This window comes from Phytophthora ramorum, assembly GCF_020800215.1.
Source record: "Phytophthora ramorum isolate Pr-102 chromosome Unknown Phyram_PR-102_s0013, whole genome shotgun sequence".
NCBI classification, from domain to species: domain Eukaryota; phylum Oomycota; class Peronosporomycetes; order Peronosporales; family Peronosporaceae; genus Phytophthora; species Phytophthora ramorum.
Genome location: NW_027150659.1, coordinates 676,274 through 694,171, shown reverse-complemented (window position 1 = coordinate 694,171; position 17,898 = coordinate 676,274). Strand labels below are relative to the sequence as shown.

At 50.6% G+C, this 17,898-nt stretch overlaps 5 protein-coding genes across 5 annotated transcripts; 3 read left to right on the top strand and 2 right to left on the bottom strand.

Moving 5' to 3' along the window:
• Positions 1-5,556: 5,556 nt before the first annotated feature.
• Positions 5,557-6,501, top strand: KRP23_11878 (uncharacterized protein; the record flags this gene model as incomplete). Its single annotated transcript, XM_067882458.1, has 1 exon — positions 5,557-6,501. One exon carries the CDS (start codon positions 5,557-5,559, stop codon positions 6,499-6,501), a length of 945 nt encoding a protein of 314 aa, XP_067740049.1.
• Positions 6,502-6,663: 162 nt separating this feature from the next.
• KRP23_11877 (Ribosomal RNA processing protein 1-like protein B) lies at positions 6,664-8,550 on the bottom strand (the record flags this gene model as incomplete). The annotated part of the gene is made up of 2 exons (XM_067882457.1): positions 6,664-8,381; positions 8,505-8,550. The coding sequence occupies 2 exons, from the start codon at positions 8,548-8,550 to the stop codon at positions 6,664-6,666; spliced, it is 1,764 nt and encodes a 587-aa protein (XP_067740048.1).
• A 200-nt stretch (positions 8,551-8,750) lies between these two features.
• KRP23_11876 (Growth hormone-regulated TBC protein 1) lies at positions 8,751-11,377 on the top strand (the record flags this gene model as incomplete). Its single annotated transcript, XM_067882456.1, has 2 exons — positions 8,751-10,270; positions 10,348-11,377. The coding sequence occupies 2 exons, from the start codon at positions 8,751-8,753 to the stop codon at positions 11,375-11,377; spliced, it is 2,550 nt and encodes an 849-aa protein (XP_067740047.1).
• A 992-nt stretch (positions 11,378-12,369) lies between these two features.
• On the bottom strand, positions 12,370-12,708 carry KRP23_11875 (RxLR effector protein Avh23; the record flags this gene model as incomplete). The annotated part of the gene is made up of 1 exon (XM_067882455.1): positions 12,370-12,708. One exon carries the CDS (start codon positions 12,706-12,708, stop codon positions 12,370-12,372), a length of 339 nt encoding a protein of 112 aa, XP_067740046.1.
• A 3,472-nt stretch (positions 12,709-16,180) lies between these two features.
• On the top strand, positions 16,181-16,639 carry KRP23_11874 (uncharacterized protein; the record flags this gene model as incomplete). The annotated part of the gene is made up of 1 exon (XM_067882452.1): positions 16,181-16,639. One exon carries the CDS (start codon positions 16,181-16,183, stop codon positions 16,637-16,639), a length of 459 nt encoding a protein of 152 aa, XP_067740045.1.
• Positions 16,640-17,898: the final 1,259 nt, after the last annotated feature.

Here is a 17,898-nt window from a genome sequence, read left to right as displayed (position 1 = left end):
GCACTACACGAAGCGACTGAGCAGGGTCACACAGCTACAGTAGATTTGTTGTTGAAATTTGGCGCTGATGGATACTTACGGGACCAGCGCTTGCAAGCTCCGCTGCATCTTGCTGCATGCAAAGGCTACGATAAAATTGTAAAGTGTCTGATCTCAAAGTTTCCGCAAACACTGTCGTACCAAGACATCAATGGTTGCACACCACTTCATTTAGCGATTCAGCAAAGGCACTGGGGGATTGCAACAGAACTCATATCCCTGGCAAAATCCAGTGGTGAAGCAATTTATCATGGCTCCACCAGTACTGGGCTTAATTTTGAAGGCCAAAACGTCAATTGCTTGGATCTCCAAGACATTAATGGGTACACTGCGCTCCACTACGCCTGTATTCACGGAAATCTTGAGGTGTGCACCGCCTTGGTCAATGCAGATGCAGCTGTATCCATCTCGCGGTGTCAATATCGTATTCTGAAAGGAACTTCTCATCTTCTTGGGCTATGGTGGAAAGGTGGCTTAAAGCAGGTTGGCAATCGAAAGAGGCTACTGGAGTCATCTGACCAGCGCAAATTTTTTGACATAGAGGCACCGGCCGAGCTGCTTCTGAAGGGATGCAAGCAGGATTTTTTTAATTACCAGGAACGATTGTCTGTACTAGAACTCCTTCTTGGGCGCGAACATGTGTTGGATTCTGAGAGTGGTCACTCAACTTTAGTAAAGATAACTCCGTCTCCACTGTTCCACCTCGCAGCGGAGCTCGCAGATCTTAATATCAGCGTAGCAGTGGAAATTTGTCGACGCCTTCACAAGTTGCAAGTTGGGATCAACATGACGCACCCTCAAACAAGTGAAACCGTTCTACTTCAAGAATGCAAGCGGGTTTGTATTGCAGCAAAACGTGACTCGGAGACAGGCGCTTCTCAGTCCGAGGTGCCGAATTCATTGGCTCTTATACGAAGTTTGTTGGAGCTAGGGGCAAATGTTGACCTGCCAAATGAAGTCAACGGTGAGTCGCCACTTGGGTGTGCGGCATGGTACGGGAACTTAGCACTCCTGGATCTGCTCTTGGAGGCAGGGGCGGATAAGAATGGCTTTCTCCGGCGCTGCTCCTTTTCGCCACTGCATTTTGCTGCACTGGGAAATAATGTTGCTTGCGCCAAGTTGCTGATCGGTCATTCAGCGACCGTCAATGTTGAAATGCCACCGACGAACGCCGAACCGCCATTATACTTCGCAATCCGGTCAAGAAGTGAAGAAATGGTAGAATTGCTTCTACGCAGCAACGCTCATCCACACTCATTATGCACAGTACAACACAAGCGCACTTCTTTCGGTGCCATTCTTTCGCTCCCTGTATCCTACGAAAGCGCAGGCAAAGGGACCGATAGCCATGAACAGGAAACTTACGGCACGGTTCCCACGGTTGCTTCACCGTTAACATTTGCACTACTGGTTGCCCAATCGTTGAAAGCGTTTGCTGTACCAGAGGAGCTTCATTGCACGGTGGAGCGTTCCCAGAAGCGAATGGAATGGGAAGAAATGGAGCGAATATGTTCACAGCTAGCGAAGCGACTGCTTGGTGACAATGGCGGAAGTAAAGGAGTCGTAACACGTGACGACGTTCACCTAGCAAGTGAGGTCGGATTTTGGGGACTTGTAGTAGTGCTATCTCAGCAAATTACACTCTCCAATGCACCCAGCGCATTTGGCATGAATGCGCTGCACTTGGCTGCCGCAGCGGGCCAAACCAGAGTTGTGACAGCATTAGTTGCAGGGGGGATGAACGTGAATTGTATCACAAGAAGTGAGTCGTCAAAACCTAAACGGGCAGCATGCAGACGCCGAACATGGTACGAATGGATTGGTTGTGGTCACAAAGGAGCTTTATTTTACGCATTGATCCATGGTCACGCAGAGACCGCATCAAAACTTCTAGTTCTTGGTTCAAATGCTGAGCAGACAATTCCTCACACACGGAAAAGAGTTTTGTGGAGAAATAGCAAAGGCGAAAGTGGAGACGGAAAGTTTTGTGAGCGCACTGTGACGCGTTTCATGGTTAGCGCAGCTATGAACAAATCGGCGAGAACGGAGCATCTCGAGAAGAAAAATATATATAATCGACAAAATGATGGACGTTCCCGCCAAAAGAAACAAGTGGATGAAGCTTCTGTAAACCTTATTCACTTGATCGAATGCAGCATAAACCAGAGAGTTCCGTTGCTTCACCTGGTTGTTGCTCTCGGATACCAAACACTTGTGCGAGTTCTCGTTGAAGCTGGAATGAGCATTTTCTCCGAGTTTGTCAGCCCCTCGAAAGCCCAGGCAGGTATTACCGGATGGAATGCACCGGCTGAAACTCCGATTCACATAGCTGTTGCGTGTGGACACTTGGATATCGTTAAACATTTTGCAGCAATCGTCCAAAACCATTTCCCGGGGTGCTTCGTTCGGGAAGGGAGAAGCTCTAAGAGTCTCCTGGTCGCTGCATGTGAGACACACCAATTTTCGATACTGCGCTTCCTTTTGAGCCACGACAGCGTTGGTGAAGGAGGTGGGTTTACGTATGCAGCTTGTAAAGATGAGTTTCAGAGTGCGCTTTCCACTTGTGCAGCCGTTCGGTTTGTCGAGGGCTTCGAGTTGCTGACTCAGCATGGAGCTAAACCTGACGTGCATACCCTTGTGAGTGCTTTAAAAGGAATTACGCTGCAATCGAAGCATGCGATGGCTAGTGTTCAAGTGAATGAGATCGAGTTGCTGGAAAAAGATGAGATCAACTACCGTGTTGCGTTCCCTGGAGAGAGATTTGGTCCCAATTCTGGAGTCAATTCAGTCCAAGTAGCCACAAAGCTGCTGACGAAGATACTCTCACCTGACAGCTGTATAGATATCAGTGATTTCATTGGAGCAAGCCCGATCTTTGAGGTGATACTCAAGATCCTCATCGTTTCTTCGCGCTACCAGTTATGGTTTGTTTTGAACAAGATTTTTGTTGAGCACCAGGGGTATTTTATGGACGCTGCAAGCATCTGGAAGCCGGTGGTCGTACGAGCAGCAAGTTCTTCTTTGGTTCTGCACAGAGCTGCCATGCATAATCAAGCACAATTAGTTTCGTTTCTTCTGCGCCTCGGAGTTCCTGCCGAACTGCAGCTCAGCCAGGCACCAGGCCAAGCACCAGCAACGAGGTGCCCGATATGGTACGCTGCCTCTAGAGGTTCATTGGAAGCGTTCATTTGTCTGGCGCTACGCTCGCCTTCCTTTGTGGATGATTGCCTAAAGTTGCGCTGTTCATCCTCCGAGGAAACCTTGCCATTTTATCGAAAGCTAAACGGATTAAAACTTGTGTTCCGATCCATTGACGAATCACGAAGCATTTTGTCGACGAGCAACACCACATGTCGGTGGCAAAATCTTGGTGTGTTCGGGTGCGTTGATGTGCCAAAGAGGCAAACAAATGGATACCTAATTCAGAAATTCATCAACTACGGAATCCAAATTTCTTGCGGACATGTTGACAACTCGCTGCTTCATCATGCCAGTCGACGCGGAGAATTGTTAGCAGTTCAAGCTCTTGTGGAAGCTGGTGCAGATCTAACTACTGTAAACCGAATGGGGGAAAGCGCACTCGAAGTAGCGAGCAGGAGAAAGGATGCGTTTGGTCTTTCGGTAGTGCGCTACTTACTGTCGGCAATTAAACAATGTAAGGTTTCAGCGGCAGCAAACTTCATCGATCGCGCCTTAGTCTGCTGCTTCGCTCAGGAAGCTCCGTGCAACTTAAAGATTGCGCAGGAGCTGTTGGATGGTGGAGCAAATACTCATTTTTCCTGCGAAGCTAGTAAAGATGAAGCAGAAGTGTGTGGCCTTACCCACATTTCAGCTATGTCTTATGCAATGCAGACCGCTCAGTTTGCAGGTGTGAAGCTGCTTCTCGACCACGGAGCGGCAATTACCGTGCCACATTCAGAAGCCTTTCTTGCGCGGTTTTTAATGAATGGCGAGCATTCGACTGGTCCGTACTGGCGACGCTTGTCAGCATTTGTGAAACATAACGGTGGCAAGGAGCTACTTCTCAATGTCGAGGGAATTATGAAGACGCTCTTGAAAAAGACAGTTTTTCCTGGAGCAATGGATTCGGACCTTGTCCATCAAATGCTCACTACGGCGTCATTCCTAGCTGCTATTATCGCCCAGGAAATAGACCTGGCAAAGAAATTTTGGGCTGTTGTCAATGTGATCCTTGAGGAATATCCGAAAGAAGTCACAAGTCGAAAGGCTGAGTGGAACCAGAAATCGGCACTTCACTACGCTGTTACCAGCTTGGAAATACCAACAGTGATTCAACTACTCGCGTTACGAGGGTTTGATCTTCTGGCAGAGGATGACAAAAAGCAGACACCCCTCCATTTGGCTGCTGTAGGTGGGGATGAGGTAGTGTGTCGGCTTCTGTTAGCAAAACTGCAATCGAATACGGCGAAAGTCACCGCCATAGATGTACCTGATGCTCGTGGTCGAACCGCTCTACATCTTGCTGTCATCCATGGCCATGAGACGGTTGCCAGTATGCTGTTAGCTGGCGGAGCTTCACTCGTTATACGCTGCCGCGACGGCTTGACAGCGCTGTTATATGCTGCCAAGTGCAATCGATTGGCTATCCTCATTGCATTATATTCCCGAGCGCACCAGAAACCGCATGACGAACTGTTTGCAGCGAACGGAGAAGCTGGCATCTTTGTGGCTGCACGGCATGGAGCATTCCCTGTCGTTCGATGGTTTATGAATTTGTACAATGAAGAGCGTATCGCTGATGAACCTAACCGTTCTTCGAAGAGAAATAGTTTGCTGTTCGGAATGCAATGCTGCTTTGGACGGTCTGTCTTGCACTACTCGGCTATCTACGGCGACGAAGAAACTCTGGAACTACTAGTCAAGGGGGCGACCAACGAAGTTCAAACGGCTTCTGCAGATGCTGAACCTCCCGCTTCAAGCGTCCAAGTCATTGTAAATGCACGAGATCAGTTGGGGTACACACCGCTGGTGTACGCATTTGCGTTCGGCAGACTGCGGATGGTCCGCATGCTTTGTGAGGTCGGCGCTGATTCTTACGTAACTATTGATCACTCAGGCGACCCTGGCGCGCATCCATACACAGTTGCGTTCGACATCGCTGGCCTGCTTCAGTGGTTTGCGCTACCTGGGTGGTACTCGTGTTCGTGCAAACGTATGCCACCTGCAGAAAAGGCTAGACTGGTGAGCGCCTCAACTATTGATGAAGACTATCTCTGGAATTCAAGCTACAACTATCGTAAAAAGCAAACCAAGCCTTCAGTAGAGTGGCGTTGCAAATGGAAGCGAATCCATGCCGGTAGACTGCTAAAGTCAGAACCGCCACGACGAGGGAAGGAATTGGTCCGAACATCGATACGATCGTGGCGGTTCCCTCGGAAATCCATCTTCGACTTTGCGTGTGAGATTGGCAACGCACAGGTGGTGGCCTTATTAGCGAGCTTGCATCTTCCCCAGATCTTTCGCAGTCTGACGTACCAAGAGCAGCGCCGCAACTTCATGCAGGCTGTACGGTGGAATCGACTTGAAGTCGTGAAGACTCTAGTCGCATCGGCAACACCTGGAAGTTTAACTATTGAATCGACGACAGGGAACCACTTTTTGGATTTCTTGGAGGCAGGAGTCGAGTGCGCCGTATCACGCGGTCTTGAAGATATGGTTATTTACCTGGTAGAGCAGTGGCAAGGCATCAAAGAAAATGGGCGTGAAAGCACTACGCCCAGTGCGTTTGCATTCCAATTCGCCCCAGCCTTCCAGGTCGCGTGTATCCGACGTTTGCCACGACTGATGGAATTCATGATTGAGCGCGGGGGCGAACACATTGTCGATTACCATTGGAACGAAGGTTCGGCTCTCGCATATGCGTTTGCATTCGGCCACACGGATATTGTAGACTTGCTGCTGCGCAATGGGGCCGATCCGAGTAACCCGACAGACACATATTCAGTGGCATCGGTTCGCAAGTGGGTGGAGTTTGGATCTCCGAAGGATGTTCGTGTATCGTGGGAGTCACAAATCGCTGCTGATGAAGGCAAGTCAAAGCGCCCCGCGTTTATCGGGCCACTGGATACCTATGAAAGGTCTACATCACGATTGCCTAGGGATGACCTATGTCAAATATTCGCGGGTAGCGTCAGCAGCAGTTGCTCCAGTGCTTTAGGTAACTCGAGCGATGCGACGGGAGACGGCAGGTTACAAGCCGTCTGTCAGGATTTGTCGGCTTCTTTGAAGCCTGGCACGATTGACGAGGACAAAGTCGGAGGAAGGTCACAAAATAATGAGCTGGGGTCTCCTGATAGACCCACTGCTGAGGAATCGGCAGCTTCTGAGCTGCTTGCCAATGGTATAGCAGCACTGAAGGTTGAGAGCGAGAATGATACGCCACAGGAGGAAACTCCATGCTATCTGTCCGAGCTGAACAATGAGAGCAAAGGAGACGAGTAGATGACTGTGTCTCAGCTACAAACAGCAGATACCCACGAACAATGCAAAATACTTTCTCGTTGCCAAGTATAGCGGACTGTCATGTCCTCGTCGTTCTATGAGATGCACTGCTAGCGATGCTTCTTGAGGGGTTGCTGCTGGCAGTGCCTATGTGCAGGTTGTTTAGAAGAAGTCCGCAGCCATCTTGCGTCCCTTGCTCGACTTGGTTTTCTTCGGCTTCTTCGATGCAACTGGCGACGGCGTCGTAGCCTTCAGCACACCCTTAATGTCCTCCGTCTCCTTCGACACGCTGTCGCGCTTCGCCGAAGCTCGGAGTCGCTTGACCGACACCTCGTGTCGCAGCGCCTTGCTCTTGCCGAACGTCACCTTCTTGCCTGACTCGGTTTTCTCCTGCTCCTCCCGTGCAGCCTGGGCCTGCGACTCCGCCTTCCGCTTCTTGGAAGCCGAAGCAGTCTTCTTCTTCTGTGTCTTCTGCGTGCGTTCGCAGTGGCCGCACAGCAACTTGTCCTTCGGCACCAACGCCTTGCCAAAGCCTCCACACGAGCCGCAACGCTTGAACTTCTTGCCGCTTTTAGTCACCGAAGTGTAGCTCTCCTTCTTCTCAGCTTTCTCCTGCTTGGGCTTAGATGGCTCCTTGGTCGGGGCAACCTCCTTAGTTTTCTTCTCTTCCTTCTTTGCCTTTTCCACCTTTCCCTTCTTCTCGACCTTCTCGGTCTTCATTGCTTCCTCTTTCTTTCTCTGCTTCTTCTTGCTCTTCTCAGACTCGACAGGGGGCGTCTTCATCTCAACATCTTCGTCCTTGGCCTTAGTAGCAATCTTCTGCTTCTTGGATTTCTTCTTAGCCGGAGCCTCAGTCTTTTCCTCCTGTACTTCCTCAACCTTCACTTCAGCCTCGGCCTCAGCATCCTTCTTGGCCTTGCGCTTCTTCGACTTCTTCGACTTTTTCTCGCCAGCATCTTCCTCGGTCTTCGAAGACTCCTCAATCTTGGGAGTCTCCTCCTCCTTCGGCTTTTTCTGCTTTTTCTCCTTCTTCGTCTTTTTGGTAGGTTTGGCAGCCTCCTCCTGCGCAGCCTGGAACGAGTCGATGTGCGTGACCGTGAAGAACTTCTTGTAAAGCGTGTAGAGCGCCGAGCGGTTGCGTTCAGCCGTGTCGTCCGCGGAAGCAATCGCAAAAATGCGGTGCTGCACCTGCGCCACGTCCACCAGTTCAAAGACCTTGTCCTCCTCCTGCTCCTCCTCATCCGTCTCCTCCTCCTCATCATCTTCCTTCTCCGGCTGAGGACCGAACTTGTACTTGGTCAGCATATCCTCAAACACGAGCTCCTTCACGCGCTTAAACACCGTCTTGTCGTACTCGCCGCTCAGCAGCGTGAAGAACGGCTCCAGCAGCGTCACGAACGCCTCCGTGGTCACGTCCTTTCCCGCAGCGTTGTAGATCTCCGTCAAGTACAGGTCCGCCAAGTGCATGCGCAGCCCATTGGGCAACTGGCTCACAACCTCCGACGACAGAATCGTCACGAACTCCTGCACGATCTCCTCGTCCCAGTCCTGCACACGCAGCAGCGCGACACTTTCACGCACAAATTTGCGCACGAGCGAGTAGAACTTGTCCAGACGGAGGCCGTCCAGTCCGTGCCACTCGCGGTGCATGGTCCTGAAAAACGAGTGCACAAATTCCAGCGCCGCCTCGGGCTCCGGCACCTTGTGCACCAGCGCAGCCAAGTTGGAGGACAGCTCCTCCTGCACGGGGCGCTTGTCGCTCATCCACATGCAGTAGAAGAGCGCCTTCCAGAGCTTGTCCCATTCCAGGTCCGTCCAGTCTTTCTTCTTCGTTAGGTACACCGTCAACTTCTTCAAGGCGCGGTCGCGGTACTTCTTCTCTATAGGTAGCCATCGCCAATAAGAAAAAATCATACATAAATAATAGTCAGCACATTAAGGCCACAAGAAAGCACCGCACGAATAAGAACTAATGAAAATAAAACACTGCGCTACCCGCATACCGGTGTGCGCCAGGTGCTGGCCGAAGCGAGAGGCGGCGTTCTCCATAGCGTCAACGTTGCAGGTCGCAGTTCGAGCAAGTGTCACCAACGAGTCAATTGGACGAATGCCGTCCACTGAGTGGCGAGCCATCAGGCCCCTATGATTGGTCAAAACCGTATCCATATCCACCAATCGAACACCTCCATCTTTAGATTTGCTAAAAATAACGTTCCTACATTTTCAAGAAGCGGAAAATTGTTTTTGGCATGGAAGGTGTCCTGTGGTCACGCGAAGGTCGCGGCAAGCTCCTGCGCGGCTGGCACAAGCGCTACCTGGTGCTGTCCGAGAGCGGCGTGCTGTGTGAGTACTCGGCGGACGCCTCGGCCAGGGCCCGTAGCAGTGGCATGACGCTACGGCGAGAGGTGGACGTCCGTCGTTGTGCTGTCAAGACGTTGCCGTTCCCATTGGTGGGGCGCCATAACGCGTTCCAAGTCAAAAGTCAACAACTTTCAGATAATTCAACCGAGGAAAAACAAACATTAAAATTCGTACTAAGTGCGCGACAAGCCGAAGAAATGAGGCAGTGGGTCGCTGCGCTGCGGTCCGCTGCCTTGACGGTGGCGATCCCGAGACGACCAAGTCCCATGACGTGGGAGAGTGACTCTGGAGCCAATGAAGCTGAGAGCGAATTTATTGAGGTCAAAATGCCGCAGCGAGCCGATATGGCGCACTTGAGCTCCGTGTACGAGTGGATACACGAATGTTGCGTTAAGACGGCGCAGAATTTGACAGTTGCAGGGGTGCACGTGCCTCGAGGGTCGCTCTTGGTGAGTGCCAACGGAGTTTCGTTGCAGACCCTGACGTCGGTTGAAGTGAGGAAGCTGTTGCTCGAGTCCACGGGAACGCTGCCCGTGTCCTTGCGGTTTCTGAGAAGTCCTGCGAAATGCGGCGTGCTCAGAGCCAAATTGTACACGAGTCCGCTCACCCAGCTGAAGTCGTTGGCGCGGTACCGCAAGTCGTCGCGCATGAACTGGAAGGAGCAAGTGGTGGATCTGTCGGGGGACCTCCTGACGTGTCAGTTGAAGGTCAAGACGCCCATGGCCATTGGAAACAGCAGGAAAAGTAGCAGCCACAGCAAGACGAAGAGAGTGTTGCTGCTGAGCAGTGGTAGCTCGGTGAAGCCCGTGCATGAGCTGGTGTCAGACCGTAAATTTTGCTTCATGGTGACGGTGCAAGCGCACTCAATGTTATTCCAAGCGCGTTCCGAGGCAGATCGAAGGGCGTGGACAGACGCAATCCAGCGTGCCATCACAATAGCGGAAGGGTTAGTGCCTGGGGGTGCATTAGCTCGAGGCTCGTTCGATTTAGATGCGTTGCAGCTTCAGAGCTCGATGAATATGCGCCATCTTGATCAAGCGTTTAAAGGTATGGAGGAAGGTGACGATGCTGTAGGTTTTGATGATGATATCGAGTGCGCGAGTGGTGGAGACGAAGACGATGACGAACTAAGCCCAGCGGACGCCGCACTATTGCTTCCATCGGCGGAGGACTGGACTAGTGCAACACAGTCAGCTGCGTATTTGCCAGACCGAGAGCTCACCGAGATGCTGCGAGTTCTTCAGTCGAGCGGACGGTTTATTGAGGCCCTGCAGCTGATGCAGAAAAATACAACACTGCGTCCCAAGTATTGGCGGCAGATTTTTCGCTGGGCATTGAATCCTGCGCCGGATGCTGCTGAAAATTGTGAAAACTTCAAGCAGTTAACCTGCACATCACTTTCTGAAGAGTACGTTGTGTGGTTTGATGATGTTTTGGTGAAATCATGGACGCTCATCGTTGATTTTTCTTCAATTGTTTCTGTAGAGACGATTTACAAGTGCAGAAAGATATTCCTCGAACCGTGAAGTGGTTAGCTGGATCGGCGGGGGCTCCGAAGCTCGACGATAATGAGCGTGCTGTTCGCCTAGAACGATTGGAGCACGTCCTACATGCCTTTTTGTCAAGCTGCTCGCTGGATGTGCGAACCGATGAAGATCCTGTGTCGCCGACTTCCGCAGGATCTTCGCCATCGTCTTCGAGTTTCTACATGCAGGGGATGAACGGACTGGCATTCATTTTGCTGGAGGTGCTGGAGAATGACGAAGTGGAAGCGTTTCGGTTCCTTCGCGGCATTGTGGCCCGCATTTTGCCTCACGTCTTTGGAATTTGCTGTGAAGGCACGGGACGTGACCACTTTGACCTGTTCCGGTCGCTTGTCGAGGTGGGTGATGTCCTGCAAGAAGTGGCGCGTCTTCATTTGCCGAACTTTCACGCGGCTCTTGAGCGTGCCGGACTCCCTGTGTGCTTGTTGGCGTACAAGTGGTTCCCTACTCTCTTCTCGGACGTGTCTCTGACGGCATCGCACTCACAGTTGCGCTATGATACTCTGCTATGCTGTTGGGATGTGTGCCTGCTGCTGGGACTTGAGGGCATGTTCTGTGTGGCGCTGGCGCTCTGCAGTGCCGCAGAAGATGATGTCCTAGCGCTAGCCGGCTGTGGTGATGCTGCTCAGCACAGCGCTGAGCAAGTTAGCGCTACGGTGGGACGTACACTTGCGCTTCTTTCACCCGAAGACCTGATCACGAGCGTGTGCGAAGTGCTCGAGCTCTGCAGCCACCCGGTGTTGCTGAAGCTTCGCAACGCACATCGTCGTCGACTGAAGCTCGGATACTCCAAAGTGGGCAACGGCTTTGCTCTGTCAGGCACGAGGACTTCACCCGATCGCACAGTATCAAAGAAACCGGACGAAGTAGTCCTGCCTCCTCCGATGACAGTGACCGATCTGGACTCTGGCAAGGTATTTAAGATCTCAAACTCGGGAAATATGTTGCTTCCCACGTCCGCGCCTCGGTAGTTGGAGGGCTGGCTTGTAATCTTAGAAGATGATGTCCGGAAATTGGATGAACAATGCATGCGAAGTGTTTGCTTGCACTTGTTTACTTACTTCCAAACGGCTGCCACTCAATTTCCTAGATGTGTAGGTGGCACTTTGCCATACTGGAGCAAACGCGCGCACTATCGAATCCGCCCTACGCGGACTTTCAGCAGCAAACTTTGTCCGCAACCGAGGCATAAAAGTCTCGATCGGTGGTGGCGTCGTCTAACGTCCACGAGTTCATGAAAAGTGTTGAATCTTGACACGTGCATCATCCACATCATTCGTTTCCCCCAGCGTAGCCATCGCGGAGCAAGTCACAAACACGTCGTGGAGATTGAGATGCGCTGATCGTCGGTACGCTTGTATCCATTCACACAAGAGAGGCAACTCAAACCTTCTTCGATCGTCAAGGAGCCAATATTGGTTTGTCCCAATGACAAAGCACGAGGTGACCCATTTACCAAAAGGAATCCAGACGACGTTCCATTCGTGATCCAAGGAAACCCAACGTGCAAGCAGATGTTTACCTCCGGGAGTTCCCACGATGAGCTCTCTCATTTTCTTCTCGACCATTTCGTCCCTCAAGAAGCTTCACAGCTCATGCACTTGCGACCGACTATATAGCATCAAGTCCCCGCGCGATAAGCCAACCACGCTGAGTTTCGCGTCTGGAATACCCAAAGACGTAGTGGGACTTAAGCCCAGCATCAAGACTGTGAGGAATCGCAATAACCTCTCGTGGTGACCTAAAGGCACCACGCCGAGAGATACTGTGTCGAGTGGACAAGCTCAGCATCCAGGCTTTTACTTCAAACCTTGACAACGAGAGCAGTATAGATCGTATCTACTGGTTTATTGTTATTGTTTATGGGACTATCAGGAACCTGCCAGCGAACAAAACAAATCTACCGAGCTGCCGATATCCATATGCCGTTGAAAGAGTACGCATGATCTAGTACACGCTGCTCTTATGTGCTCGCATACAAAATGTTCGATTGCATCCGATCGTAACGCTTCTTCGCTTTGAGTTTAAACTTGTCCGCCCTGCGCTGTTTCCAGGCATCTGTGAAGGGAGTGCGCTTCTCCAAGAACTTCTTCAGAGCACCGCCAAACTCCTTGAAGGTCCTTTCTTCATTGTCAACTCGACGCAAGTGCCGGCCGGTGTTGTCCTCGAGAGATCGAGCGATGTCCGATGACGCCACGTTCGGAATCGCCACGTGGTTGGAGTCCTTGGTCGTGGAGATCGCGTTACCGCTGGCGTGTAGAGTGGCCGCAATAACCACAGCGAGGATGCAGGTGAGACGCATGGTGGCAGTTGTTGAGACTTGACTGGGGTTGCACGAGGGTGAGTTGGCGGCAACTGGAGGACTGCAGAGCGAATTGTAAAATGAATCCACATCGCCGACCTTATCGACTAAGACGTACGAGCTTAGATAGAGCTGCTTATCCGTAAGATAGCCACATGTTCTTGTGTATCCTCTCATCTTTGTGGTGCTCCCCTGCCAACATTTCGAATCTACCAGAATACGTTTCGCAATTAAATCAATCAAAGGCTGCGTCCAATTGCAATACCCAGCCAGTTTTACATCATGAAGCTTGTTATAGGTAAGATTTGGTGCAACATTATTAATGATAATACGTAGTACAGCAATACATGTACAGACAACCCCCTTCGTAAGTGACCACCTGAAAACCATTCAGCAGTATGTAAATATCCCCTCTCACCCCTCAGTTGTCAAAAGGAATACGAAAGCGGCGAAGTTCCTCAATTTGAGAGGTGCTTAGTTGTGGAAAAGGCAGGAGATGCGAAGAACCGGTATCAAATACGGCTTCGCTTCCTCTCAATTCTTCACGGAATGTACGTTACATCTCTCGTCGCTGGCGCCACGGACGAAGCGGCGGACGACAACGAAGCCAACTACACGGGCTACGCGTACAGAACTACCCGACACTCCTGTAGCATCCGCTCGAATGAGCAGATACATGAGATGTTCCTTTATTTAATAACTTCCCGCTCAAGCGCTCGCCATCACTATCTTCTACATTAAAACCAGCCTCACCATCATCTGTTGACGGGGAGTCCCCCACAGCATGCGATCGTTGTGAGGATTGAGGAGCTCATGATGAGCTGTCGGTAGATATCTACCGACTCGGAGCCGCGTGTCCACATGGTTTCCCTGACGATGCTTTTTTTCAACGTCAACATCGAAGTTCGTTGAGATGATATCAACTTCACCACATGTACATGTACGACACACAGTTTGTGGCAAACCCATGGTGCTCGGCCTTCCGATCTCATACTCGATCTTAGGTTTTTCTTCTGAAGATGTGCTTGGGACCGTGTTTGTCTGGACACGCAAATTGCGAGTGGTCAACATGTTGTGGATACCTATTAAATACTTAGTTATAGTATACCGTATCGCCCCAGTCCTAAGCAAAGTTTTCTCCTAAGCGAAGTTTTCTCCTAAGCGAAGTTTTATTTTAACCAATGGCAAAGCCCAATTTTCAGCAGATGGTGGCAGCTAAAATACCGTCTCTACTATAGGTTGTCCTTGCTGTTGGTGGGCCACTAGGAAGCATTTCCAAAAGGCCATAGGGAGACCTCGCACCACCGGAACCGGCAAGAAACCCAAGCAGTACGCTCGTATTGCCGTCGACTACAGCCACAAGCGTCTTGTGCTCGAGTTTGTAGCTACAGACCATACCGTAAATGAAGCCATTGAACACTTATATCCTTCCTGCTCTCAGAAGGACAAGACCCGCAAACAGAAGCAGATTTCAAAATGGAAAAAGCAAGAGACTCACATTCGTTCAGTATGCAGTACCAACAAGGGTCATCTACGAAACCTACGCACCAGTGTCCAAGCAACCGTCCTCTCGAGCGATGACGAGAACGACATCGTGCTCTGGGTGAGCTCAATGTGCAAAGACGGTTGCCCCGTTTCCTTACAAATGCTACGATACAAAGCATTAGAGGTGGCTGTTGATGAAGGTCTGACTCCCGAGGCATTCCAGGCTTCTCATTCATGGCGACGCCGCTTCATGCGACGGCACAAGTTATCAATCCGAGCCCGGACACGCCAGGGCCAGACAACACCTGAGGACGCTGCTGAAGCTAAAGCCAAGTTCGTCGGAGAAGTCCGGGCAGCCATCGTTGAACACGGAATCACCACTGTCTACAACGCAGACCAAACCGATAAGCTAATCATCTCATCATCGTACGCCGCCAATGGTTTCTAACTAGCTACGTTTATGTACATTATAGCTGTGTTTTTCGAGTATCTGCCCCGCAAAACAGTGAATACCCGTGGTGAAAAGACGATATGGGTGAAGTGTGGCGGCAAGGACAAGGAACGAGCGACTGCAATGTTGCTGGGAGACTGGCACGGAAACAAGTACGCTCCATTTCTCATCTTCAAGAGCGGTACGTCACGACGTGATCACGTTCATGCTACCATCGACGCTGTTCGTCATGGCTTCGGTGTGCGATTGTGGAAAGAGGTGTTCGCTCTTCAAGCGTTGCACGGGTGTCGTATCTACGGAAATGCAACGGCGTGGTGGAACTCCCATATCTCTTTAGAGGTCATCCGCTACTATTTTAGATACCGTGATAACATGGAGGAGAAGCTGCTGTTGCTTTGGGATGACTTCTCGAGTCACTGGACCCAAGAAGTCGTCGACTACGCGAAGTCCATCAATGTGGTGCTGATGAAAGTGCCCCTCAATACACCTATGTCTGCCAACCAGCGGACGTGGCCTGGAATCAACCCTTCAAAAGCCGCTACGATCCCGCTGGGTGGACTGCCTGCGCTCGCAGATAGCTGCCCACCACGCACGCGAACGAAATCAGACATCAAAGCGCCAGCGATTAGCAGAGCAAGTGCTCTCGATAGCTAGGGTGGAGATGCAAGAGGTGGCAAGATCGCAGATTAGCAGCATTCAAGACCAGGTGACCAGCCCTGCGTTTGAGATGGTAGCGCCCAAGCGCACTGCCATAACCTCATGGATTACCGAAAGCTGGAAGGAACTGATCTCTAAGACTATAGCTAGTGGTTTTGCGAAGGTCGGTCTCCTTGGTGATGCCCGCAGTGGTGAGACTGAGGAAGAGTCAAGTGCCGTGGAGACTATCACTGATTTACTTGACCAGCTAAGCGAACTTGGTGCCGCTAGGAGGTCCGTGACGACCGATGACGAATATGAAAGTAGCTCAGACGAGGAATTCTGACTCAATACATATTTAATGACCACTTGATGTAAACTTGAAGGTAACCAAGCATGCTTGGACGCGTGGCTCAAATGGCGAGAGCACCGCGTTTTATGCGGACGGACGCGGGTTCGATTCCCGCCGTGTTCATACTTTTTCCTCGATTAAATTCGATTTTAATTTCTCACTTTTACGAACTATTTCGTAGGTCGCCACATTAACCCTAACAATTAGAATGCACATTGACGTTCGCTTAGGACAGGGGCGATACGGTAATATTGGCGTACAGCGTTTCAGGTTTAGTATCATCGCGGCTGAATTGCTCGTGTTCCATGCGGTATTGTGAAAGTCATGCAGGATGTCCTATATTTTTACAAATCAGACGATTTACCGCGTTAATAAGAGGCACAACCCCGGCATGCTATATATAAACGGGGGTACTTATTTTAGATGTCAGTCCTCAGATTTGAAGTTCGTTTTATTAGCGGCCTCTCCAACCGATTTATAACTAACCACCTCAGAATGTCCATGTTTGGCTGGGCATTCTGAGCGCTCACAACTTATATAAACGCACCATGGAGGGAAAGCTAGCTAGAGTCGAACTAAGGATCGATGAATTTGGAAAGACAAGCAGGACTATTGTCCCTGTTGAAGATGCAGAGTTCGAGTTTGACGAGGAGCACGACAGCTTTGAGAAGATTTACTCCCTAGCTGAAGCGAAGGTGAGCTTGGCTCTGAATAGCTACTCTACGAAGACGACTCGTGCCGATATGAAACTCTACATGAAGCCAAGCCAACACGCACAGCAGGCGCAGCTAGTGGCTGTTACGGCCGAAACGTGGCACGATGTGCTGGGTCAAGCCAAGAGAAACTACAAGAAACAGAAGACGTTCGATGGCCCGTTCATCATGTATTTGCTGATGTATGGTGCTAAGGAAGTTCGTCAAGGCATCCGCCGGGCGACTCTAGCCCGTATTTCCGAGTCTGCAGAAGCCATCGACTCGTACGTGGTCGAGTGCCAGATATACAGGTAGGCGATATCGCACGCACACACTGGGCCGTCAGTCAAGCTCGGCAGCCGGACGACACTAGCGTGACCCTACCCGACAACGCCACATTCCGCCAAATGCAGCGTCTGGACGCAATGCGCGCTCCAGATAGAGAGGAAGATCGAGACGAAAATGTCTTCCGCACCCTGACCGTGCAGCTAAATGGGTTGAGGGATATGCAGCTGAGCGTAAATGTGCAGGAGCTCCGAGCTGCATTGGGGCGGCCAAACTATAGCCTAATTGTTGATGATTTGTTTTCCAATTTCCGTCCTCCTCGTGAACCTGCTCACAACGTGGATGACATTGACCATTTGACTGACTAAAGAGAGAAGGTTTTACTGTAGCGGGGCTACACAGTCGGTTCACCTCCTACCTTAGTGCAACATGCACTAATGGATACATTCAGGTTGACCAGGTCCACATTCATAGCAAAAGCATATGACTGGTAGAAAGTAACATCTTTCTACCAATGAGAGTCATTCAATAGATAGGGGTTCTGCCATCCATCCAATGGCAGAACCTCTCATTAGAAATATCAGTTTTAGGAGGAAACCCCATTTACAATCATTACAGTTCTCATTTGGCACCAAAGCTATCGTTCGGTTCCTTTGTCTCAGTTTAAGTATACTTGCGGATACAAGTATACTGAACTTAAGTTAAATACACCTACGCTTCCTCATACACGTGCGCACACGTGTAAGCTTAAGTAGTGGGTCTAAGCAGACCCATTACATTTACTGCCAAAACACTACCAAATATATTTTTTCTCGATTCGCGTTGAACTTGAGAAGTCGCAAAATGCTAGATGCCGAAAGCCCCGACCTCCCTTCGCCGAATCGGGAACGCAGTTCCAACTGCAATTCCTCGACGTAAAAGCACGGGTGCTCTCTGGCGTACCTTTCAACAAAAGCTACAAGATAGGGGTCGCAGACCTTCTTCTTTCCGCGCTTGCCCGGCATGACATGACCGCTGGCCTTGAAGTGCTTGCACCATCGACGCACAGTTCGACCGGATACTTCAAATATTCGGCCGACCTGCTCACATGCTACACTGTACGCATAGTGTAGCGTTATAGCTCTCCAGCAAAAGTCTGCGGAGTACATGGTGATGTAGAGAATTCTGAACAATGACTGGTGGCCGGTTCGGGCCCCATCTCTACCGCAAAGCCACACAACATAACCGACCTTATTTAATAGTGACAACTCCGAATTATACCCCGATTGCAATCACGGATTGCCTTAAAT